Raw genomic sequence first — 26,513 nt, forward strand, 5'->3', positions numbered from 1 at the left:
TTTCCTTTCTTGCTTGGGGTCCTTCGGTGGCCTGACACTGTTGTCACGAAGCACACCGTTGTGTGTCTTTCCATTGTCCAGGCTTTGCTATGCTAGACTCAGGCTCCGCACAAGCCCTAATCACCCACAGTACCCAGAATGCACTAGGCTCAGCCAAATTCTAATGACTCTCAGTACCCAGAATTCACTGGGCTTCAGCTAAAAATCTAGTGATCCACAGTACCCAGAGCACACCAGGTTCTAACCAAACTCTAATGACCTGCAGCGCCCAGAATACACTAGGCTCCTCCAGCCTCTAAGAACCTACTGGGAATAACAAACACAAAACTCATGGCTCAGGGGTCTCTTCTGATGCCCTCAGTCCAATCAGAGCCTGTCTGTGGATCTCTAATCGCTGAACTCAGTCCCAGAAGGCAGGAAGACATGTCTGCCTCTGCATCTTTAGCATATGACAGTGCCCAGCATTTATTATGCAATCAAGTGACAAGCTGTGGTTCTCTTGGTACCTGGTAGGATCTCAAATGTTTGCCAAGTAAGCCAGGAGAGGTAGCGCTCATCTGTAATCCCAGCAACTTGGGAGACTAAGGGAGAAAGGTCTAGAGTTTAAGGCCAGTCTCAACAACTTAGTGAGACCCTATCTCAAACAACAAAACCAAACAGGGCTGGGGATGTAGCTCAGTAGTACAGTACCCCTGGGTTCAATACCTAGTGCTGGAAAAAAAAAAAGTTTGCCAAGTGTTGTGGTTTGGATATGAAGTGTCCCCCAAAAGCTCCTGTGTTAAGGCAGGAATGTTCAGAGGTGAAATGATTGAATTGTGAGAAGTGTAAACTCATCAGCCCACCCTAGTTTGAATGGCCTGACTGCGTGGTAAAGGTAGGCTCGTGGGGTATGGCTGGAGGGGCTAGGTCACTGGGGGCATGCCCTGGGAGGGTACATCTTCTCTGTGGCCCCTTCTCCTCTCCCTCTGTTTCCAGACTGAAGGAGCAGCTTCCCTCCACTATGCCCTTCTGCCGTGATGTTCTGCCTCACCTTGGACCCAGAGCAAAAGATTCTGCCGCCCATGGACTAAAGCTCTGAACCCATGAGCCAAAATAAACTTTCCCTCCTCTAAGTTGTTTTGGTCAGATATTTTGGTCACAGCCATGTTAAGCTGACTAACACACCGAGTAAATGAGGGCAAGAGAAAGTGCTCTTGTGTTTCCATGTGGGTCACCAAAAAACAAAACGTATACAGTTTGAAGCAGAGCTCATCTGGCATGATGCACTTATTGCTTGCTGCTCAACACCAGGTAAGTCACATTTCTCTGTGTGCTCTCAGGCAAGATCATGTCTCTTCACAAACAGTGGGTCTTGGCAAACCCAGTAACGACTTTACTTCCCACCCAGGACCTTTGGATATTTGTAAGGAGTCTCATGCTCTTCACTTGCTTGCAAGGTGATTGATTCATTTCATCTTTCTCATTCTTCTTTCAAGAATGAGAAAACAAAACACCAGTCAGTCCAATATTGAATGAGTACCTGAAATTCCTGGATTCCCTCTTCGAGTCATCCCAGGTTTTAGTTTTGCATCCCATCCTGTCTTTCCAGATGGGAAAAAGAAAATCCCAGGGGGTATAATAGGATTCCTGGAATATATCTGTAAACTCAACAGGCAAATATTTGGTAAGAGAGAAGAAAGGAGTTGGGGTCAGTGAGGGCAAGGCTGATGACTTGAGGGCAGGATCTAGAACCCTGGGGAAAGGGAAGCTGTTAACCATTAATCCTACCCTATCTCTGCATCTCTTCCCAGGTGGCCTTTGTATCTACCTGATGCAGTATCACACAGAGAGCAAGAAAAAAAGTCCACCAAAGCTAGTTTTTAGTGTTGAGTTGAGGAAGGCACAACTGTGGGACCACGCACCCTTAGTTTCATCTCTACGTGAAATTTCAACATGGAAGGGGGCTGATGGTTGAACTTAGGATGCTAAAGCCATGGTATTCTGAACTGGGATACAGTGGGGCCCAATAATTTTCCATTTGCTTCTGTTTCCCACCTTTCTTCTCCCATGAGTTATTCTAGGAAGGGACCCCATGTTTCCCATGGAATGTGGTTTGAAAAACCATCCGCTGATTCCAGAGAGGGAGTTGAGAGCTCAGAGAGATCAAGCCATCTGTCATGGTCACAGCCAGTCAATGGTGGGAAATCAGATCTCCTGATTTCCAAATCTTCCCACTTCCTGGTTTAGTATAGTGGACAGTTTTGTTTCAAACCAAGCACATGCACCATTAAGATTTCAGTCTGGGAAAAAACCCAGACCATAAGGTACGTGCAATTTAATAACATCCTTCTCTACGTGGGAATGGCATCCAAATATTCTTAATTTAAAAATATCCAGCTACCTCTATTTGCTGTTTTTTTTCCCCCTCTGATTTTGAGACAGACCTATCTTTACCCAATTCAAAACACCCAAATAAATAAGCACTTTGATGTCTTTCTATCCATTTAGGCAACATATGCATGTTTTCTTGCCCTAACTTCTGGGAAGAAGACTAGGTAGGCATGTGGGTCTCAGTGATGCCACTGGCCACTCTTCTTTCTCAGCCCTCATCTTTCCATTTTGAACATGCAGGTGAGACAATACATCCTTACATTCCCTATAGGCATACAGATACTTGCATTCTTTTTCAGAGAAAATCTATAAAAAGTCAGATTTTAGATAACATGTAAGTAGGGACAGAAAGACAGGTCTGAATAACTTTTATTTGCAGGATTAGTAAACTTTGAGAAAACTGAGTCCTCTGTGGCATGTGTGGCCCCTGCTCCACTGTCACTCACTAGCCATCACGGCATCCCAACTCCCAAGGGACCGGAACTCCATCACCAGGTGCTTCTTCTCTCACTCACCAGCCCCTGCAGACGCCAGCAGCTATGTGCTCAGAGATGGGATTAGAAGGGAGACAGGGTGGTAGAGGGAAACCACGCCACTCCTTTTTTTTTTTTTTTTTGCTTATAAATTGGCTCCTTTGCTTTTCTCAACTTGCCTTCAGAGTGTGTAATGGGTTTCCAGTGACAGAAACAAGAAATGGAGAGAGACTGATCTGCTCTGATTTCCCAGTCACACCCTCTTTGAACCTGGGTCAAAGCAAAATTCTTTTGAGGAAGGAAGGAAGGAAGGAAGGAAGGAAGGAGAAAGAAAGAAACAGAGAAAGAGAAAGAAGGAAAATGGCTTCTCTGAGGCCATTCTTTAGTAGAGCTTGTCCCACCAGGTGAACAGGGTCTCACCCACAGGGTTTCTGTGATGGGGAAGGGCAGGCGGGGGAGACAGAGAGAGACAGACCCCCAAGCACCTTCCTGAATGTCATGCAAACATTTGCTCCCAGGAAGGAAGGAGTGAGCCACATGGTGGCCAGAGCCAAGCCTGCCCAACGGCACAGTCTCCATTCTTTTCATCCCCCACAGGGACAATTCGCTCTATGGAGCCCTTTGGCTCAGTCCACTAAAAAAATATATCTTACAGCACAGCGGTGATGCTTAACCATCCTGTTGATGAAAATAGGTCCCCAAATTTTAGGCAGTTTAACACAAATCCATATAATAAGACAACACAAATTTGGGGACTTCAGAAAAACAGAAGTATAAAAATATATAGGTGAGTAAGCAGAAAAAAGCCACCTCACATCAGCACATCAGAAATTATTCAACCACTTCAACTGAGAGTCTAAAACCCACCATGTCATGTGAGAAGGAGAACACTACCTGACCCAGAGCAAACTCAAGATTTTTCTGAGTCTATTTACCAGCCAAGTCAAGACTTGGCTTCTAATTTGCAAAGTAATCAGTAACTTAGTCATCTGAGAAATTTCGAGTCACTTCCTGATTATGGGTAAAATTTACCCAATTATTTAGGCTGTGTAAGTTGGAAGGAGAGTTATTACAATGAGAACATCTTTGAGAGAAATTTTCAAGGAAATTTTTCATTTTTAGACCAAAAAAAAGAAAAAAAAAAGTTTCATTTATTTGCCCACACTAAGTAAGTTCTCTCTGCTAGCAAAAGACATTGTTCATTATTTCAAATTGGGAAAATAATATGGGCTGGGGGTAGAGCTCAGTGGTAAAGTGCTTGCCTAGAATTCCTGAGGCCTGGGTTCCATCCCTGCTATCAAATAAATAAACAAAATGATATATTTCTCTCTTACAAACCATCATATCATTGACTTCTTTTGTTGGTGGTGGTGTTTTTTTGTTGTTGTTGTTGTTGTTGTTTTTTGGGAGACAGGATCTTCCTGTGTTGCCCAAACTCACCGCAAACTCCTGGGCTCAACTCATCTTCTTGCCTCAGTCTCCTCGGTAGCTGGAGCTACAAGTTCACACTACCATGACCAGATGCTTCTTTTGAAGAAAGATACATCTTGGATAATGCTGTGTCCCTTTGCCTGTGATATTATAGAATCCTGGATGGGAAAGGAATTCATAGCCCAGTCCACCATGACTGCTTAAATTCAGAAGTGACCATCTCTTTAGTTTTTGACAAGACTTTATTTTCATAAACAAGTGGAAATGTGATCTACTTAGTTTTTGACAAGACTTTATTTTCATAAACAAGTGGAAATGTGATCTACTTACTGATTTTTCTTGGTCTGTGTTCCTTGTTGGCTAAATCAAGTGTGTGTGTGTGTGTGTGTGTGTGTGTGTGTGTGTCCAGAGGTAAAGATAAAATTATAAAATTAAATCATTAAGCCACTGATGTAGCCCCAGTGTATTTAATTATTTTAGCGTCTCACGATGGTCTCAGAGATATGCAGGCAGGAACCTCTACTGTGGCCCTGCATAAACTCACTTGGCATGGCCCAGTCTCTGTTGCTACTGCCAATGTACACTTTGCTTCTGTGTAAAGACTTCCGGAGAAGATGCCAACAGTCTCTATTTTATGTCCCAATTACACAACTACTTCTCACTTTGGGAACTTGAAGAAAACAAAAGTTTAAAGGGTAGAATATTTAACCACAATGTACCTTAATAAATAAATCCAAAGCTGGGGTGGTGGGGGGAACAACAACAACAAAAAAAACCCTTGGGCAGACTTGCAAATAAAGCAGAAAACATTTACAAGTCAGCAGCATTTCTCAAAATGACACGTCCACTTTCCTCGTAAGCTGCACGAGAAATCACAACAGCAAGAATTGTTACTTCCCTATTTACATGGCCATGCATGTGCAAGATTGAAAAAAGAAGGATATGCAGATCTGTGATGAGAAAGGTCAGGCAAAGGCACTGAGATAAAAACCTGGTTAAAAGGGGAGAAAACTTAGAATCATTAAAAATGTAAGTTCCAAATAATCAACGCCCCCAAAGTTTTAAGTTTTAAACTTTTCTTTAGAGTTAAGAACTCCTTTACCCCTGTGACCCAATTTATTAATAAATTTCCCTAAAGCAAAACAAATTCTCAAGTTTCACCTAAGCATGCCTAAAAACACCAACAAGCATATGAATTGGAAATTTGTAGTCACCCTGCCCTGTTGACTAGGAGCATCATAGAATAGATATTCTATTCTTTCAAAGTACAGAACTAAAAAAAAAAAAAATCTTTCTGAACTTCCCGTCTCCAGCCTCTGGGTTCTCCAAACTGCCATGATTCAAAAAGATGGGCTACCCCCGCCAGCTCCCCCACCCCCGTTTCCTACCCTTGCCAAGTATGGGTCTTCTGCCATCTCCCAAACAAATCCCCCTAATTTTCATTGTTTACTATCCTCTCCTTGAGCTCCAAGTCACAGCCTTTTGCTTTATTTCAATTGTGCTATTCCAGATGCTTTCTTAACTCCGACAGTGGGCCACTGGTTGATACTTGGACATTTTTATGACAATGGCATTTATCATCATGTTTGAATGTTAGTCCCACATCTAAAAAAACACAACCATTATTTTCTATACCATATTTTACTGGCAAACAATTGTAAAACTGCTTACACAAATACTTGCAATAAAATAACACAAATGATGGAGATAGGAAAATGGAACAACGGAAACATTAAAGTAGGAAGTCCAGATGAAACTAGGAAGGGAGATCGGAACTTCGAGCTGGTATCATCAGTCCCACACATGAATTCATTACATCAGTGGTTGAAAAGTTCTGGCCCACTGGACAAATCTGGCTGACCATCTTCTTCAAAAACAAAGTTTTATTGGAACACAGCCATGCCTATTCATTTACATATTCTTTATAGCTGCTTTTATGCTACAGTGGCAGAATTGAGTAGCTGCAACTGAGACCAAATGGCCCATGAAACCTGAAATATTTATTTGCTGGCCCTTTACAAAAAAAAAAAAAGGTGCCAATGTCCAGGTTATATGATTCTTTGCCTAGGAAATAAAAGCTGAGCAATTTCCTAGGATGAGCACACTCTTTGTATAGTTTTGAAGTAGAAGAGAACTTTCTACTATAGAGCTCGCTATTTAATCTAATAAAAAGTCTTTAGCATCATTTTTTTACAGCAAGATAAATATAGCAAGAGGTTTCACGGGGCCCTCGGCACAATGATGTCATAGTCAGTAAAGAGGTTCTATGTAAATCTGAAACACACGAGATTCAGGTACAAATCATGCCTGGTCTGGTGTAATTCAGGGATAGTCTCTTGAGATGGCAAAGGCCAGTCACATGTGCAGCCCTTCCCTGGCCCTGGCAGACATGGCTAATGGATCCAGGGGTTCTCTTCTGCTGAGCCCTTCCTCAGAAGTCTCCCTGTTCTCTGGCAGCCTTAAGCCATCCTTAGCACTTGGCATGCAAGATAAAACCAATATGCCATCTTTGCTGTAAAGCAATTTTTCCTGAACACTGTTGGCTTGGGGGTGGTGAGGCTGGGGTTATACTGTCTGCTAAGTCCCCAAAGCATAAATATTCTATTTTTTCAAAGTACAGAACTATACCTTTCAGTGAGAGTCCACAGAGAAGGACTGGACTGCCATCCTCCCTCAACAATCAGTCTGAAAAGGATGGCTGCCCAGAGAGAAGATCCCATCAGACAGTCAGAGCAGGGCCAGGAGACTCCTCAGGAAAAGAGCTGTGAGCTGTTCTGCTGCACAGACCGACAGGGATCAGGGTCACAGAGAACATCACAGGCACTTTGTCTGGAGGCCTTCAAGCCCAACACCCACAGAATGGCCAAACACCTAGATCCACTGACCTTGTCACACATACATTTTGAAAGAGTTCTCCAAGCAATGAGAGCTCCAAAATAAACATAAACAAACTGGAAAAGATGATCCCCAAGAAATTACAATTCAGTAAAATGTTGGAAGAGGATGCCACAAACACCAATAATGGATTCAGAAAAATATACCTGTAACTTTTTTTCTACACCCCTTTTTTCCTTGTAGATAAAAAGGTAGGTCATGAATTGATTATATTTCTGGTGGAACAAAAATTTAGTTATATAAAGAAGTCTTTTATTAGGAATGTTTAAGAGAATTAAAATATTCTTATTTTATCATGATGGAAACTGCTACCAAATCTATACCTGACTCCTACCCATATTGTCAAGGGGAGAGAGGAAGACAAAACATATCATAAACTATCCTACAGTCTTTCCCAAAGATCCTTCCACTCGGTGACTAAAAAGCATGAAATATCCACCATGCTTGAAATGTTCCTTCTCTTTATTGGCATGTGGTTGTCTTCTAGAAAGTCGACAACGAATAAGTGAAACATAATCACGTTTGACAGCAGAGGTAATACAGCCAACAAACATGACGGAATAATAAAGTAAAACTTTCTTAATTCCCTTTTTAAAAAAGCAAATGCTACCAAATCTTGCCATTTATTCTTCTAGAACTAACACTTAGAGATCAATTCCAGACCACTTAAGGTCACCTCTGGGCATGTGAGAATATAGAAAATTTGCACTCCATATGGCCTTAGAGGGGAAAAAGAAGAAGAAAAACAAAAACTCTAAGAGTCAATGCAAATGCTAAGTCCAAACCCTATAGTAAAAGAAATCTAGTATGCTCTTTCAGAACCGAGTACAGGGATACCCAAGTATGCACTGGATTTAGAAGTGCACAGAAAATATCAATGCAGAAAATTCCAGAGGAAAGCAAAAGCCACTCCATAACAGCTATGGGCTGATCCCCGCTTCTCCAAGCCATTGTGCAACCTTCTGTGTCCTATGATGGGCACTGAGCCCAAGCTGGAGGTAAGGATTAAGTAAATGCTGGACAGTATCATCTAAAAAAAAAAAACCAACCTCTTTCACAATCATCAAGGCCTCTAAAGTTTGTACTTCTAAAGGGTTGCCAACCCAAACAACCTGCATGCACGATATCTTTCCCAGAGACTCATAGGCAATGATACTTCTGTTAATTCTTGTAACAGTCGCCGTGAGGGTTTCTACTTACGTAGTGCATACAAGGTGAGAATTATTCCAGCCAGGCAAAATCCTTCGAAGAACCTGAGTGTGCTGAACATTGTCACATTCACTGACAGTGCTACAGTCAATCCAAAGATCAGAATGAAGATGATGGAGAACAGCAGCACAGGCCGCCGGCCGACCCTGTGTGGGGAGAGGGGGAAAGGAGTCACTTTTAAAACGGGATGGCAACCCTCCTGAAACCCAGTGCCCAGCAGGTGCTCAGTATATGTTGAATGAGTACTGGAGTAAAAGTCTTCATGCTGTCTAGACCCATTTTACTAGATCGTGGACTACTAGGGACAGAAAGGCCTTCTGGGGACATTTAGCCCAACCCCCTTATCCTGGGCTAAGGGAGCACAGATCAAATAGCTACTGGGAAAGAGGATTGAGACATGAACCCAATTCCTGTTGCTGAGTCTATTTCTGAGTATAAACAGGGATGATTCAAAGCAGGAGGAACAAAATCAATAATAACTCCCCAAACATAAACCTTGACACACCCAGCATGAAATGTCTTGAGAAATCTCTGACCTTTGGAACTGGACAGAAAGTCAACATGGGTATGGAGTAAAGGCTTTAGTTATCTTCTCCAGGTTGTTAATCTAAGCCAGGTGCCCGATCCTACACATAGCCTGCAGAGCCAGGGCCAGAGCAACTGCCAATTTGTTTCAGCTACATGACAAGAAGGTAAGTTTCAAGAGACCACACACTAAGTCAAGATGGTTGAACTTAAATAACCAGTGTGGTCCTGACAGTGAGCTCCCCCAATAGTCCCCTGGAAGGGCAGCAGTTACAGTAAACTTGTGGATCACGGGGACAGGCCAGTGCAGGATTGGTGATATGGGGGCGATGTGCTTTGGGGTGGGGATGAGAGGGAGGATGGAGGTGCCCCTTGGGATGCGGAACTCACTAGTTCTCCATGTCCCCAAGATAACCTTCCATCTTCATTAATTCAATCAGAAATAAACCGCAGCACTAACTTCACCAAATGAGTTAATATGTAACACGACCGGCTTGGATCAGAAGGAGAGCTCACCGATGAAGAAGGGGGCAAACAAATTTTCAGGTCCAGTACCCTAAACACCATGTAGCTTAGCTGAACAACTATCCTGGGCATATTTATGTCAAGGCATCTATGTACAAATAAAATGCCTGAAAAAGGTAAATACAGAGGAACAGAGGTGGAGAGGTGGCTGCCCAGCGGTGGGGACGAGAATGGAAAGTGGATGGTTATGAGCACGTTTCCACCATCCTTGGAAGGGAAGTGGAACTGTGTTAAACTCAGAGCATAACTCTGTAAATATGCAAAAACTAATTTATTTGTACTCTTTCCATGGGTAGTTAAATTATCTCTCAATAAAGCTCTTGAAAAAAATGAAAAGAAGACACTCAATAAGAAATGCCCTAAGGAGATAGATATAATCTTAAGAAAATATGGGGGGGCAGAAACAACAGGGAAGCGCATCCTTCAGAACTTTCTAAGGTTCTAACCATCTCCATCCATCACTTGGGGTTTTGTTAAATGAGGCCAAGGCTATCAGCTCAATGTTGTTGTACATCAGTGGTCTTGTCTAGAGATATTAGACCTTACTTCCCTTGACCAGTGGGGTCGTCATGACTGGGAAAGACCTTACCAGATGATTTTATTCATTTTCCATTCATGAACAAAAATAAATTTAAAGTATGGTTTGTTTTCCTAAAATGAAGAAAAACAAACAAAAATCTAAAACCCGGTTTTATTTCCCTTTACCTATCTCATCTGTAACATGGGGCTAAGCATCCTTTTGCAGTTATTGAGATGGTCGGTGAAGGGAGCTGATGGACATGAACAGAATGGCTGGCACGAAGGACCTACTTCAATGTTTCTGTTCTCATTCTTCCTGTAGGCTACATCCCTGACACTCACCAAACACGGCTTGTTTTAGAAAAGATGACTGATTTTTTTTTTTAATCTTCAGAAACCATTCTAAGTACCTCCTAAAGGTCGCTAAAATCAGTAAGTAAAACTTATCATTAGGGACCGTGGAGCATATAACATCTTTGAAATTAGAGCGCCCTGGTTGTGAATCAAGGCTCACACCACTTTTGAACTATCTGACCTTAGAAAAGGCCAAGCATGCCTGCTGAGCTTCCGTTCCCTTTTGCAAGAGGCAGTAAAATACCTACCTAACAGGGTTGCTGAGGGGTATGGAAACACTCAAGAGACGTAGCAAGTGTTCAATATATGCCAGTTACAAGCCTTGGAGTTCTAATGTGAGCTGGCTCCCTAGGGCAGAATCCCTTGGAGATGACTGATAAAATCATATTCCTAAAAGTCCTTTAATGCAGAGGACTTTTTCACTTAGGATCTGTGGTTGGCAGAAAAATGGCCTTGAACAATGTCTATGTCCTGCTGGGCACAGTGTGTAATCCCAGAGGCTTGGGAGGCCGAGACAGGAGGATCGTGAGTTCAAAGCCAGCCTCAGCAAAAGCGAGTTGCTAAGCAACTCAGTGAGACCCTATCGAGTGCCCCTGAGTTCAATCCCTGGTACCTGCCCCCTCGCCCCCCAAAAGGATGTCCGCATCCTAATCCTCAGAACTACTATTCAGGGCAAAAGGGATTCTGGATGTGATTAAGGTTAAGGAGGACCTTGAGGTGTGGTGGGTTTGACCTATTACAAGACCACCTTCCCCGGCTACAGGGAACCTGAGAGAAGGCAGCATGAGGTCTTGACTTGCCATCTCTGGCTCTGAGGATGGAGACATGGGCAGAAGCTAGAGAATGCGACTGGTTCCTAGAGAGCAGGAAACAGCAGGAACGTGTCCGTCTCTGAGCTTCCAGGGAAGAGCACTGCTTTGCACACCCTTGTTGGACTTGTGACCTACAGAACTGTAAGATGATTGCTTTGTGCTGTCGAAGCCACCAAGAATGTAGTAATTTGTAACAGTAGTCGTGGGAAACCGTATGGGGTCTCCATAGGAAACAGACATGGAAGTAATGGGAGGAGATTGTAGAGGGATTATTTATAAAAGAGCGAGCAAACTGGGAGAGAAACTGGGAGGGATAGTATTCAACCTTGTAGCTCTTATCAGGAGGGAGCTTGGGGACAGACAGCCATGGGTAGCAGAGAGGCACGGTACGGAGGGCCCCTGACAGGAGGCAGCAGTCCTTCCAGCCGGGCAGAGATCAATGCCTGACCTCAAGCTCTTCTCCACTGTTTTCTGCGGCTTGTATTCCCCACTGGCCAACAGGAGCCCAAGGGCAAAGGGTGCAGCCCATGAACTATAATTACACATGCAGGACAGCCCCTAACAGAGCAATCAAGGGCAGGGAGGTGGCCCAACCCCTGGCCTGTATCTCTCCTGCATCTGTACTAACACACCACCTAACCATTCCTATCACACACCCCAGACAAAACCCGGTCTAAAGCATGACTTTTTAAAGAAAGCAGTGTACATGTTCCTGTATGTTGACTGCATCTTAGAAAGCTTGCCTCTGACTTGATCCACTTCCCCCTGCAGCCATGAAACTGGGCCCCCAGCTGTGAGGTCTGGAGTTCCCTTAACAGGGTTTATTTCCCTTTAAGCAAGGCTCAAGCAGGAGTAAAATGCCAAAAAAAAAAAAAAAAAAAAGTGTGTGTGGGTGCTGTTGGAAAACACCAAACTTCCAAAGTGAAAGAGAGGCTCATTCAGAATGTTCAAAACACCCCCCAAAGCAGTTGCCTCTGAATCCCTAGAACACGCCTGCTTGTCTACCCAACCTCGACCTGGGAAAATGACTGTAGAGAAGTGACTACAATATCAGACTTCTAGCTACTCACAGAGGAAGACCCAAGCACCTTGGTCTTTTGTCCCTACATCTGGTGTGTGACCAGGGAAGCCATTTGGCAAGATGTGCAAGGATACAATGTCACAAAAACAGCCTTAAAGCATCTTAGACCTTTAGAGACTAATTCATTTAATAAAAGCCCATATTTACTTTCCTATTAAATCTTTCATTGAATAAGGACACTAAAACCTGCATCAAGTCTGCATTTTTTCAGAAAGAAGGTGACATGGATTCTACTGGTATATATTCCTAATTTATTTCGATGCAGATTTTTGAAAAACAGGATCTTTTAGACTAGTTCATACTGAAAACCTATGCATTTGGTTAAAAACAAAACAAAACAAAAACCCTATTGCCTATTCTCAAAAACAAAACAAAACAAACAACAACAAAAACCCCAAAGGGGCCCCCAGTGTACATCCCCAGAGGTCGCTGATGACTTTTCTATTACTGTCTACAGGGTAGGTGTCCATATGAAGCATTTACAAGTGATGATTTAGCAGATTCTGGGCACACAGGAAATCACATTATATGTTCGCACAAGGAACTCACAAATAGACACTAGCTTTAGGAAGGAAATTTCCACAGCTTTAAAGTGGCCTCTGAATCCTCTGCTGCTGTCTACTCTGGGCTCCTTGCTTTTGCCTGAGCCAGCTTTCTCAGTTAACCAGGGTAGAAAGGGCATCACAAAGACATACACAGTGTGTTCCATATTATTCTTGGCCCTTATTATGTCATCAGGCCCAAGATGTGCTGACTCATCAAAAAAAAAAACAAAACTAAAATTCCTTTAAAAAGAGTGGAAAGGGAGAGACCGCTCTGCAGCACCTGTCCTTGAGCCTTACATTGCACAATTGTCTCTCTGTACCACAGAATATCCTAAATAAAAAGTGCTGTGGCACACGGTGGAGATACACGGGCTCTGGGGTCAGGTGGCCTGGTGTCAAGTCCTGGCTCTCCAGATTAAAGGGGAGTGAACTTGGGGATTTACCTAAACTTCTATGCTTCGACTTTTCAATGATGAAAACAGGTAGTAATAGCTCTTACCCAACAGGGATGCTGGAGGATGGGATTGTTACATGTCTGGGAATGTTTGGCGCTGTGCCTGGTACACAGTAATCAGTGTGAGGTGCTAATGACATCACTGTCATTATCATCATTAATAACTCAGCTACCATCTTCCCCTCCTGATCTCTACCGGACAAATTCACCACCTCATCCTGAAACACACACTCTGCTCAAGGCAACTTCACCTCCTCACCCACCCAGATAAAGTGCTTTCACCCCGGCCTCTCTTCACGATTTCTCCCCTGTCTGCAGCACCCACCCATCATCCAAATGCTACCATCTTCTAAGGCCTTCCTTCCACATGAAGCCCACGGGGCATCCTGGCCAAGTAAAGAACTGTCTCTAAAGTATGTATGATATTTTGAGGTGCTAACCAGAGCTGCCTTACCCGTTCAGTCCATGTGGATGAAGGTCTCTAGTTCCTCCCCTATTTGTTTATTCGGTTCTATTTTTCTAAGACAGGGTTTCACCATGTTTACTCAGAGAATCCTGGGCTCAAGTGGTCCTCTGCCTAGCTTCCTAAGTAGCTGGGACTACAGATGCACACCACAGTGCCCAGATCCCCTCTATTTTTTAAAGCATTGTGTGTATCTACCCCTCAGTGCAGCCCATAGAGTCCTACACCTGAGGCCTCAAGTTCCTCCTTACTGAACATCGAATGTCAGTAGTAGATGAGGCTGCAGGCTGGTTTTGCTAGATTCTAGCAGTTAGAGAAATTGCATGAATTTAAATTCTCACTTCCAAACGGTTCATTATGTGCACTGACCAATCCTTTTAGTTTAGCATTCCCCAGGGGGCAGCTTTGGCTCTGGCTCTGGCATCAACACCAGGACAGAAAAAAGACACAGTAACAGTATGCTAACAATGACCATTTCTCTTTAGCCAGCAAAGGCGTGCTGTGTCTCCCAAAGGTTCGTGCGGAAGGCATGTTGGTACTCACCAGTCAGCAATGCATCCAGTTATTAGGTAGCCAAAGATTAATCCAACCAGTAAGGAGAACTTAGCGATATGGACCTTCCAGGCATTATCACACACAAGATCCCACTAGAGAGGGGCAAATAAAAAATAATCAGAGAGACACATATACAGACCTAGTTGTACTCAATCATAAGGGCAATACAATAACCCTGCAAGGACCATGGCACTGGTGTCAGAGCCATGTCGCGTGAATCATTAAAAGTCTCATTAATGTTTTTGAAAATTCAATGAAAAGTGCAATTTAACCATAAAACAAAATGTAGTGTTTTTATCTGGAATGGGTTATCAAAGTCTGAAAGGAGTTATTCATGCATTGGGCGGGGAGGGGGGGGGAGGGGACTATATATATTGGGGGAAGAAAGGGAATAAAGGAATGTGGGAATGCAGGGCCAGACTGCAGGAGGGTCTGGCTGGCAACACACAGTTGGGACAGTTGTTGTCAACGTTTGTTCACGTGTATGGGGAGGACAGCGAGGCTGGTGGTGCAGAATCCCATTCAGAATTCAGATACAGCAGTGCTTTCTTTAGAGGGCCGACTTCCTTCTAGGAGGACTCCTGTGGTTCTCTAGATGTGTTCCAGAACCATAAAAACCAAAAGCACATGCATCACCTGGCAACTAGCAAGAAATGCAGATTCTTGGGCTTCGTCTTAGATCCACTGAAGGACAACCTCTGGAGGTAGGCACAGCATTGTGGTCTAAAAGCCATCTGGTGATCCCAAGACACCCAGGCTGACCTTGTCCTGACCTTGAGAACCTCCAGGGGTTCTGTTCTGCCTTTTCCCTCTATGATAAGACAACCCATGAACTTTGCCATCCCAGGCTTGGTTCTAAACAATCAACTCCCAAGAGCAGGGAGTGTCTTACACTGCATAAAACACACACATGATAGTTGGCTTTTCCTCTAGACTGCAAGAGCAGGAGTATAAAGCTCCAAGATGTCTAAAGTGGGCTTTTGGAGACAAGCCTGGAAAAGCAACATTCATGGATATGCTGTTTCTAGGAGAAAATGCATTTTTAATAATAAAGACTTTTTTTGGCATGCAACCTACTTCTAACTTCAGGAAGGAAGGATTTGCCTTAAAATGGGAGTTACAGCATTACCATGAACAGCGCGTATGCATTCTGTTCCCTAGCTTAGTTTACACGTTCTGTGAGGAGAGATGCTTACACACCTATAACGGTTCATCTCTCAGTCGCATCCTGCCTTGTGTGAACCTCAGCCTGGCACATTCTTGGCAGGAGAGGAGCAAGCCCTGACCCCAAGCTGCTGCCGGTGAGGAATGCACCAGCTGCCGCCTCTATCATTCCCTCTGCTTTTAAACACTTCCCTGTCTCCACCAACACTTCCCATTGATGAGTTCATTTGAGGTTAAACGATGCAAAGAAGTACATTCTGCTTATACTAAATGGTTGGGAGGCAAGAGATTTCAATAAAAGCATTCAGGGGAATGGAGAAAATGGCCAATGCTGTTGCCCGTTGCGCCACCTGAACCATTACTACTCTGGGCCTTGGGCAGCCATAACCCAATTTAGTTGCTACCTAATAAGTCGTTCGGTGATCACCTCAACACGACCCCTATAAATTAACAATGCTGGAGTAGAAAAGTAAAATGCCACCAGAAGACTGGCTCATAAGGAAAGGAAGATTGGGTAGAAGTACTGAGTGGCATCACCAATCTCAGTCTATGGGTACCCACCCGCCTTGGAGTGGGCCTGGGAGTCTAGTACAAGGCAGCCACCAGCCACCTGGGTGGTGCCTTAAACCATCCTCAATTAGATGCAGGAATGGGAAGCATTATCTGAATCAACAAGCAGAGGGAATGGGAGGTCCCAGCAGGTTTACCAAGATAAGGGTTACTCAGGCCTGGGGACCCGCCTGAAAACAACACCCTGGTAATCCTGGAGGCCCACCCTAGAGGCACATTCCATTGGGCTGGGTAGGGCCAGGCTGAAGGACTCCACTGAGCTGCCTCCCTTGTTTAATTTCTACTTCTGGTAATGACAAACATGTACCAGGAAAGTAAAATATGTGCCAACAGAGTGCTATCTCTTAAAGAATTCTAAAGAATTTCAGAAGTATGAGGAAACTTTGAGATCACCTGGCTCTCAAATTTGTTCACATTGCCATAGATAAGATGTGACAATTGGTCGTTCAGGAAGCCGAGGCTATGTGAATTTTTAACATTTAAAAAAAAATCTGATGAGAATAATGCTTTAAAAAGTTCAAGACCAGAGCTTATTTTTTTTTAATCTCCAACATTACTCAGCTAACCTTTCTTTTTCCCCATTAAATCAACCAGCAATTTTAGCAGATTCTACCTTTCAAATACATACTGAACATATCAACAACAGGCATTCACGCCTCACCTGAGAGTCCACCCTCCTTCAGGTGTGTGTTCCTGTATCTATCGAGAGCTGCAGGTCTGAAAATAACACTACCAGACCTCCTTACAGTGAAGGTTTCAGGTAAGATTTAGGGTCTGCTGGTCAGATGCACACCCCAGAACAACTCTCAGGGTTTAGCCTACTTCTAATTTCTGGACTGCCTTGAGTTAGGAAGACTGTCAAGAGGGGTAAGTGGTACAGACCGGGCAGGGTTTGGGTGGTCTTGGAGCCAACAGTTCTAGCAGTGGCTAAGGAAGTGTGATTCTGGAGCCAGTGGTTGGGGGAATGACTCCCAGATTTCCATGTTCCTAACTGAGACTCCCCAGCAGACTAGTTCTAGGGCACTGTGCTGGGAATCTTTCCAGAGCCCCAGCTTGCAGCTGCTCTAGCAACACAGTGAGCACTGTTTCCCTGTATTCAATCCCTGAATTCCATCCCGAGCATCAAAAATAAAATAAAATAAAAAACATAAATAAATAAATAAATAAATAGTTCCTGAAATACTCAAGAGTGGTCTCTGTCATTTGAAAACTGAACCCCATTCCCTGATTAAATTTCCTTGGGATGGTGTTAGCGGGGCAAGATGTGAGCCAGGTTTCCAGCCTCGCGCTCCTGAACAATGCAAGAGTCTCCCTGCATTAACTTAAGCCATTTCCTCGAGAACAATGAAAGCAACCCTTTAATGAAGCATGTTAACACTTCATCTGCAGATTTAGCAAGATCATAAAAGCAGTCACATCATAGCCCCATTTCATCATCTCAGCTTCAACTTCTGAGCCACTATTCTCCCATCGGGACACTCCATGGTGATGCCCAAGAGAGCTTTGAGCCAGGACTGAATGGGGAGACAATGACTAAAATGAGTGTCTGTGTTTCACACACTGTACATCAGTTGCTACATACTCTGTTTAAAAAAAAAAAGAGGTAAAAAAATTCTAGTAGACTATTTTTGTACCTATGTATTTTAAGGATAGAACACAAGAAATAAAACCTTAAAATAATTGGAGGAAAATAGATTACTTATCTGATTTTGGAGATGGAAATTCTATGGATTAAAAACTAAGGGGGAAAAAATAACCTAAAAAAGTGACTGGTAGATTTTATGATACTTTAACCGAAACTACTTTATTATTAATTTTAACTTTTATTTAAAACTTCTAGCCATCAAAAAAATGCCATAAAACCAAGTTTTAAATACTTAAATTTGCAAAATATATCCATAGAACATTAACACCCTAAACATTTAATGAGTATTAATTTATTTTTTTAGGTTTTCTTTCTCAAATATATTTTCTTCTCAATAGAAATATATTTTCTTTCCAATTAGAAACGGGTTAAACACCCAGACAATGGACAAAATATAAAGCAGAAAGGCTTCTAAGAACACCAGGAAATGTTAGATTCTGCTAATGAAAATCAAAGCATAATGTTTTGGCTATCAAAATTTTTTTCAAAAAAAAATGTCCTCAAGATGCAGGAGACATAAGGAGGTGCCAACCGTAGAAGGAGGGTGAACAGGCACGGCTTTTCTGGAAGGCAATTTGGCAACAGGCAGCACATGTCTTAAAAACATGTATCCCAGCAATTCCTTTTCTTGGAAATTTTCCCCAAAGAACTGATCAGAGAGGCCCACGGAGGTCCTTGTGCAACAATGTTCACTGATTTTAACTCACAAGAGCAAAACCTCAGACCTGAGTGAATGCCTGGTGACATTACACAGCCATTTCAAAATCTGGCATGTGAAAACCAGTGACTGAGAAAAATCCTGTGATACGGTACTATGAAAATTCCTCGGAATGAAAAGTGATGAATGTGAGAGACGTTTGCAGGGGAAAGTTAAGAGGACATCCCAAATATCAAAACTGAGAACGGTACTAAGGCTGAGTTTTATTTTCCATTTGATACTTTTCTAAATATTCTACAAGTAACCTGTGAACCCTAAAACAAGAGGAATACTCCCCAGAGTGGTGGTGAGGGTAAGATGAATTATCATTAAGAACATAACCAACAAAGGCAAAATCTTTTCAAGAATATGTACTTTTACACACTCTAAAGTAGCAGGCCAAGAGGAAGCTTGTTTTGAAATGGCTTGGGTGTCAAAACTTTTTTTTATTTTTTTGGCACTGGGGATTGAATTCAGAGGCATTTGACGACTAAGCCACATCCCCAGCCCTATTTGTATTTTTTTTATTTAGAGACAGGGTCTTGCTGAGTTGCTTAGCACCTCACTTTTGCTGAGGCTAGCTTTGAACTCGTGATCCTCCTGCCTCAGCCTCCTAAGCCACTGGTCAAAACATTTTTAAAATAGGACTACGTATATATCTCAGTGGTAAAGCACTTGCCTAGCATGTGCAAGGACCTGAGTTCTAGCCTGAGCATCAAAAATAAAATAAAATAAAAACATAAATAAATAAATAGAGTCAGGCCGGTGGTGTATATCTGTAGTCCCAGCTACTCAGGAAGCTGAGGCAGGATTGCTTGAGCCTAGGAGTTTAAGAGAAGACTAGGCAACACAGCCCGGCACTGTCCCAAAATAAATAAATTTCAAATTTTTTATTAAATTTTTTTTTCTTTTAGTTGTCAATGGACCTTCATTTATTTATATGTGGTGCTGAGGATGGAACCCAGTGCCTCACACATGCTAGGCAAGCATTTTACCACTGAGCCTCAACACCAGCACCTCAAATTTTTTAAAAAGAAAAAAAGAAAGTGATTTGGATTAAACCACATATGAAGTTTATGTTAATGCTCATTAACTAAAGCAAAAAGTGTTTTTTTAGGGAACTGAATGAAAATTTTCCCCAAAGTTTCATCTTTTGAAGTGGAGATCCCCGCTTGAGCCTGTTCCATTAGCAAACCACCAGGGTTTTCCCAATCACTGAGCAAGCGCTCTGTTCTCACTCTGAGCACAGTCAGTCGAGATAAAAGGAAATATTTCAGTTCAATACTACAAAGAGGATAATACTGCTTAAAATTTCAAAGGCTGAAACGAAACAAAATTCTTGACTGGGTCACTAGAATTTAGAGAAATGTGAAGTTAGCGCTTTTCTTTTTCCCCCTAAAATAGCATTTCGGCAGCCTCTCGTGAACCAGTGTTTCATACACCATGGGTTTGCTGTGCTCTGCAGTCTTTTCAACTAGAGACAAAAGAAATGGCAAGAACATACACACATGCGCGCACAAACACACATGCACGCACGCACAGAGTCCCACCCTGGAGGATTAGTCATAGACGGACAAAGAAACAGCCTCCATCCAGAAGCTAAACTGATGAAGTCCGTTAGCTACTATTTAGGCAGCCTAAGCGAGCCTGTGTTTTTTTAGTATTTTCCATCTAGCAGTATACAGATTATTTTTTCTTAAAAGACTCCATCAAAATTCAAGATACACTGCATGATTTGAAAACCTCAAATTACTCTCTGCTTTTTGCCTCTCAGCTCATCCTCCAATTTTAGGAGGCTTGCTGTCAACGGTAGCCAACACAAGTGCCAATTAGGGTTGGCATACTTGCAAGCTTCCTTAAATGACATAATAAACATCTTTGCCAGGTACTGGGGGGGGGGGGGATTTTTAAGTTTGGTTTCTCTGTTTTCAGTTAACTGTCACTCAAATTGCTCCTCAACTTTCATTTCTTTTCTAACTTAGTGCCAAAGTCATAACCAGGGCCTGGGGGAGGAAAACTGTAGCAAAACTCAATGGCCAGCTTGTCCAGGTTAGATGGGGCATATGCCTCGCCTATTAAACTGACATGTGGCTTTGGAATGGGTCTCTTACAAGAGACCCATTCCAAAGCCACAGCAGCGGAACTGGGCAGAATTCTTAAACTTCATGTAGTGCCTTTTTGGGGACTTACGTGGTAATTCTAAACCCTACGCCACGGGTCTATCTTTTCACATCTTTGTCGCCTATTGCCTGCCTCCTTTTTCAAGGTGCAGCTTCCTGGTGATGGAGAAGTGGGAACCTTGATGCTTCATGTACTGACACAGGCTTTCCCAATTCTCATTGAATCTGACCCCTTTTAAAAGGCTAGAGATGTAGAACTGCTTTCCAGGACTTTAAAAGGGGAAACAAAAATATCCACCTGAACACACCCTCGGCTGAGTTGATGTGGGATTCTCTCTGGGAAAGCAATACAGGGAATCACTAAGTCTTAAAGGACACAAGGGTGTCTATGGTGGTAAGCTTTACTGGATGTTCTTGTTCATTTGGTATCAAGCCCTCTGTGGCATTTGAGGAAGCTGAACAGATCCCCATAAGGCTGCAGAGATTGTTAATAAGCCTAACAATCAAAACCTTGATGAATCCTGGTTCCAGAATCTGCAATGGATGTTTTACTAATGGCCCTCACCAACTACCTGTGAGAAAGGAAATTAAGAGGAAGCTCTGTAGGGAGGCCTAGGAGGGTGGGGGGTGGGGGGAGAAAGAGAGAACCCAATGAGAAACCCATCCCACAGCCCGAGGCATCAAGACAGAGCAACTATTGAGGCCCTCGGTGAAATCAGCACACAGGCTTCTAGCACGCTAGGACATAGGAAGTAACTTGAACACTGTTCTCCTGAGCAATTCAAACGCTATTTTCCTACGTTACCAGGGGATATCTAGTGTAACCCAGGGCAGGACAGAACCAGACTATCACATTAATATTGAAGACATACCAACCCACTCTGGAAAGGAGACAAGTGTGGGGACCTTCTGATAGTCCCATCAGGGGATTCTTGGAATGGGAAAATTTTAATGACCCAGATGACGGATCACGGAGAGAACTTGGAGGTCAAAGGAAAATCATCTTTGGCTCCCTGGCTTCCTCCTGCCACAGGCGATGATTCTGACATAACATGGCCCTGTCAAGCGCCCCCACGACCTGCGTCATCTCACCTCCTACTTGCCCGCTGTGCCCCACAAACCTCTTTCATCTTCTCTCACTGCCATCTCTCCCACCAACCTTTGTCATGATCCAGTCATGCCAAAGTCCTCACCAGCTCCCAAAGGGCCTCTGGACCCCTTCTCCCAAATTGCTCTTCCACCCCCAAACCCTACAATACCCACACTCCTTCCCACCCTGACTTTTCTGGCTCAACACTTACTTCAAAAGATGAGTCTCACTTCAAACAAAATTGCTGAGCATTGTTCATCACCTGTCAGTCTAAGCATGGGAACCTTGCTGAACTGCTTGCATTTTTTTTTTCTTTCAGTGAGTTTTTGTTATCTTTATAAGCACATGATGAAATGAAAAGAGTAAGGGGGTGAAATTACAAATCTACAAATGACTATAGTTCCATATTCCTATCAAGCTCAATTAACTTAATTGAGTGCTCTCCCTGGGCTATTTAATTATTTAATTGTATTTCTTCAAATACAATTAAATAATTAATATGTAATTATTACACACTATTTAATGATAAACACCTAGACAAAATATATTTTAATTGCCTGTTGACAGGTCCTTCTTCCACAAGTTCAGGGTTGGCAAACTGTACCCCACAGGTCAAATGGCCCTGAGCCTGTTTCTGTAAATAAAGTTTTATTGACACACAGTTATTCTTCATTGACTATTATCTACAGCAGCTTTGGTGCTACAATGGTAGACTTGAGCAGTTGCAGAAAAGACCCCATGGCCCACAAAGCCAAAAGTTAGTTACTACTTGGCCTTTTATAGGAAGTTTCCAACCTCTTGCACTATCTGTGAGTTTCCTGAAGAAAGAAAGCCTCCCTGTGTTGTTCCTCTGTATCTTGGACCCATGCTAACACCTGGCAAATGGGAGGTAGAAACAAGGGTGTATGCTCACGCCGTAACTACTGTTCCTGGAAGTTGGAATACTCTTTATGTTTGCTTGTGTTCACTGTGCCATGCTATTTATCTTCTTAATCCCCTTCATGATTATCTCTTCAAATACAATTTAAATAATATATAATTATTACACAAAATTTATACCGGCAATATGGCTTTTAAATGTTTCCGCCCAACTTTTCACTTTGGATAATTTTCCCCTAGGGAAAGATATTTCTGGTTTTATCATTAAAGCCCATAGAAAATTGGGTATATGAGAAATTTATTTAAAACAATGAGAAATTCTCTTTTAATAGAACAGATCTATTATGTAGATTAAGCATTGTTCTATGAGAAGAAAGGAAACTGAGATTAGTTAGGAATTGATCAGGTGCTAGGCACACTTCGAGCCTCTAAGATTTCAGTCATCATGACAGGCTTCATGCAGGGGCATTATCACCACTGTGTCCATTTTATAGGGGAAGAAACTGAGGTAGAGAGAGGTGAAACAACTACTCCAAGATCAAATGGCTCTTAAAATGATTATAAATCCAGATCTGATTAAAACATATATACTTTTGTAGGGTGTGGTGGTGCATACCTGTAATCCCAAGGACTCAGGAGTATCAAAAATTCAAAATCAGCCTCAGCAACTTGTTGAGGCCATAAGCAACTTAGTGAGACCCTGTCTCAAATTTAAAAATAAAAAGGGCTGGGGATGAGCTCAGTGGCAAATGCCCTGGGTTAAATCCCCGGTTCCAAAAAAAAAAAAAAAGTACTTTGCCACTCAATAAATTCAAAGAAATGCAAACAAACAAAAAAAAATATTTTCTTTGACCTATATTAAGTGGCTATAGGCTTTAGCATTTTTCTCGCCAAGTACACTTCATATACAAGGAAGTAAAGTACTATGGTGTTAACAGGACAGGCTCTGGCATCATTTCATTGTTATGGTGACTAAACAAAAATAATTTGTGAAGTGTCTGTGAATAGCAGGCATTCAGTAAATGGCAGCTATTAAAAATCATAATATTGGAGAGACTTGTCTAGCTTGTGCAAAGCCCTGTGTTCCATGCCCAGGGCCACAATATGACAACAACAACAATAATATCACAGTACAGATTTGAGCATCCCGATTCCAATTATACAAAATGCCCCTAAATCCAAAACTTTGAGCATTGAAGCCACAGGTGGAAAATTCCACACCTGTCTTCACATGATGGAAAAGTCAAAATGCAGACCCACCAAAACACTGTAAAATAACCTTCAGGCCATGATATAAGGTATAGATGAGACATAAATGAATTCTGTGTATAGAAATTGGTTCCCATGCTAAGATATCTCATTTTGTATATGCAACTATTCAAAAATCCAAAGACCCCAAATCTGAAATATGCTGTTCCCAAGCATTTCAGGTAAAGATTATCCAACCTGTATCTTATTTTTCATAGAACTTTTAGTGTCTGAGGGCTAGAAAAAGTCATGGTTAACCTGCTACTTTTAAAAATGAGAAGTCTAGAGGGGTGAAGTGACTTGCTTGAGATATAAAAGCCTGTGGTCAAGCCCGGCACAAGCGGAGACCAGGTCTTCTCAGCTGTAGTTGCTCTACACCAGGCTGCCCTGGAAAAACAGAGTGTCTGGGATACAGGACTCTCCCAGGAAACTTCATAAGTCAACTGCTGCCGAGCCCAGATAATGCCTGATCCAAGAGTCAGTTGATCAGTACCACCTCCTTGAGTTCAAAACCCTACAACATGAAGACCTAAAATAATAATAACCCAGCATTTTAATTGAGAGCAACTCTTAGGCTTCCTGCCAAGAACTCACCTTTTTTTTATAATATATGAGTCAGAGTACTTGAGAAGCTAAACCAGTTTTTCTCCTGTTTCGAACTGGTCTGACCATCTGAAAAGGACATGAATGATACTAAGTCAAAGGGTCTATTCAAATAGTGTTGATTTTTTTTCCTTGTCTGGCTCAGAAAACTGTGACTATAGAAGATAGTCCACAGGAACCTTCAGAAACGAGGTGCACAACACACAGACACCACCCTCCACAGCCCTGCCACATCCCAAAGTTACTCAATCCAGTGAATACTCTAGGTATAGTAGAGCATGGGTTCTCTTTCTTTTTAGCTGATTTTTTATTAGTGCACTATAATTATACATAACAGCAAGAGTCACCTTGTGACATGTATACAGCATATAAGATAATTTGGTTTTTCAAATGTGTACCCATTCAGCCTCTGTCTTCATTGTATTGGGCTATATAGCTCATCATGATCTGAGAAAGAGCATCGCATGGTCAACAAAAAACAGGAGACATAAAAATCAGAGACTAAAATGGGGTCTGAGCTCATTGTTTGATCATGACAGTCAACAGCAGTGGGGATGCACAGTGGCAATGCAGATTGGGGCCTGATGAAATGAGTCTCCATTCCATTTCTGCCTTGTTGAGAGTCATGTGACCCTGGGCAAGTTCTCTCACTGGTGGGGACTCTGTTTCAACATGTATGATATAAGAAGCACAAAACCTATGATATATAGTTGTTATGAAAGTCAAGAATGCTATCTAGAATCCAGGTATGGTGACACACGCCTGTAATCTCAGCAGCTTGGGAGGCTGAGGCAGGAGGGTCATGAGTTCAAAGCCAGCCTCAGCAAAAAAAAGCGAGGCACTAAGCAACTCAGTAAGACCTTGTCTTCAGGCCATGCATATAAGGTATAGATGAAGCATAAATGAATTTTGTGTACAAAATAGGGCTGGGGATGTGGCTCGGTGGTCCAGTGCCCCTGAGTTTAATCCCTGGTACCCTCCCCGCCACCACCAAAAAAAGAATAATATCCAGAATATGTCCAGGGCAGTAACTGGCACAAGTTGATTATGACTCATTAATTTTGTCAGTGAGTGAAGGAGGTCCTTGGGGGGTTACGTCTGTTGGTAAGTAACATTTGAATCTGAGAGTAAAAAAAAAAAAAAAGACTTCAAAAAGGCCTTTGATTTAGAGGCTCGGTTATTCATTTGAGCCTCACCCCTAACCGATCTAAATTAAGGGGTGTTTTACTATCCTACATCCTGTCTGCACAGCCGGGCACCAGAATAGAAAGTGGGAGAGGCGAGTATAGAAAATGCCCTCCAGGGAACAGCTGTACTCACAGCTGGGGAGGAGCTGGAAGGAGAATCCACTCCGTGCCACATGGGGCTCTCTGACATCTCTCAAAGATCTCAGGATGCATTGTCCTTCACTATGACCTCCTCAGCAGCATCCTGGGAATAGCAACACAACCTCATTCCCAATGCTTGCCGCGGTCGTTCATTAAGCGCACCGTTTCTCTGACCAAAATGAAAAAATAAAAATAAAATAAAATAAAAAAAACAGGATGGCTCTCAAAAGCTAACAACACTATTATTCCCCAAAGGGTGTAAATACTTTCTCTCCTTGAACTATTAATCTCCCGAAAACACCATGCTGAGTTGGCAGTGTGACAGCAGAAGGTGACTGTGCAATCCGGCTCCCAGCTGGCCTGGTGCTCAGCTGGAGCACGAATCTGCAGACACAGCCCTTAGGTGAGGAGAGGAACAGGGGTAGCTGTACCCCAGGTGGGAGTCAACAAGAAAGGACCCCTCGCCTCCCACGTGGTGCCTTTGGCAACCTGGGGTCAAGTTAACTAGCAGGCAGCTGTCTGAGATTATTCCTCAAATAAAACTGCAAAGCATCCTTAGGCCAAGGCTGGGATCATCTCCCCAAGGAGTGCTGCTGCTGGCCACTGTGAATCAGTCCTCCAGGAAGCTCACTGGGGCCAGGCTGACTATTCCTAGGACAGGGAAAGGAACTGAGTCTACAGGAGACAATGTCAACCTCAGCAAGAGAAGAGTAGGGGGAACAGCGACTCTCTCAAGCCAAAGTAGCTGCAGAGTTGCCCAAGCACAGCCCTCACCATGATCTCCCACCATGCCTTGCAACTTTGCTTCTTGGAGGTCCTCAGCCCCTCCCACCCAGCGAAGGGCAGAGTGGTACAGGTTTTAAAGTTTATAACAGGCCTGGATGGACAGTTCTGGAGAAGACATCCTGATGCTGTTTCTGGATTTGGGATTATGGGGCTTGGAGGATGTGAACTTGTG

The 26,513-nt window shown here is 42.9% G+C and overlaps 1 protein-coding gene across 2 annotated transcripts in view; it reads right to left on the reverse strand.

Moving 5' to 3' along the window:
- Slc22a23 (solute carrier family 22 member 23) overlaps positions 1 to 26,513 on the reverse strand; it is a 178,243-nt gene that overhangs the window by 124,969 nt on the left and 26,761 nt on the right. For both annotated transcript variants that reach the window (XM_046453327.2, XM_058582361.1), the window contains exons 2-3: positions 14,200 to 14,303; positions 8,370 to 8,524 (exon numbers count right to left, since the gene is read on the reverse strand). In XM_046453327.2, the coding sequence (XP_046309283.1) occupies positions 8,370 to 8,524; positions 14,200 to 14,303 (259 nt within the window). The remainder of the gene's footprint in view (positions 1 to 8,369; positions 8,525 to 14,199; positions 14,304 to 26,513) is intronic.

This window comes from Marmota monax, unplaced genomic scaffold, assembly GCF_021218885.2.
Source record: "Marmota monax isolate L192 unplaced genomic scaffold, Marmota_monax_Labrador192_F-V1.1 WCK01_AAM20220418_F8-fsc00029, whole genome shotgun sequence".
In the NCBI taxonomy this organism is placed as follows: Eukaryota; Metazoa; Chordata; class Mammalia; order Rodentia; family Sciuridae; genus Marmota; species Marmota monax.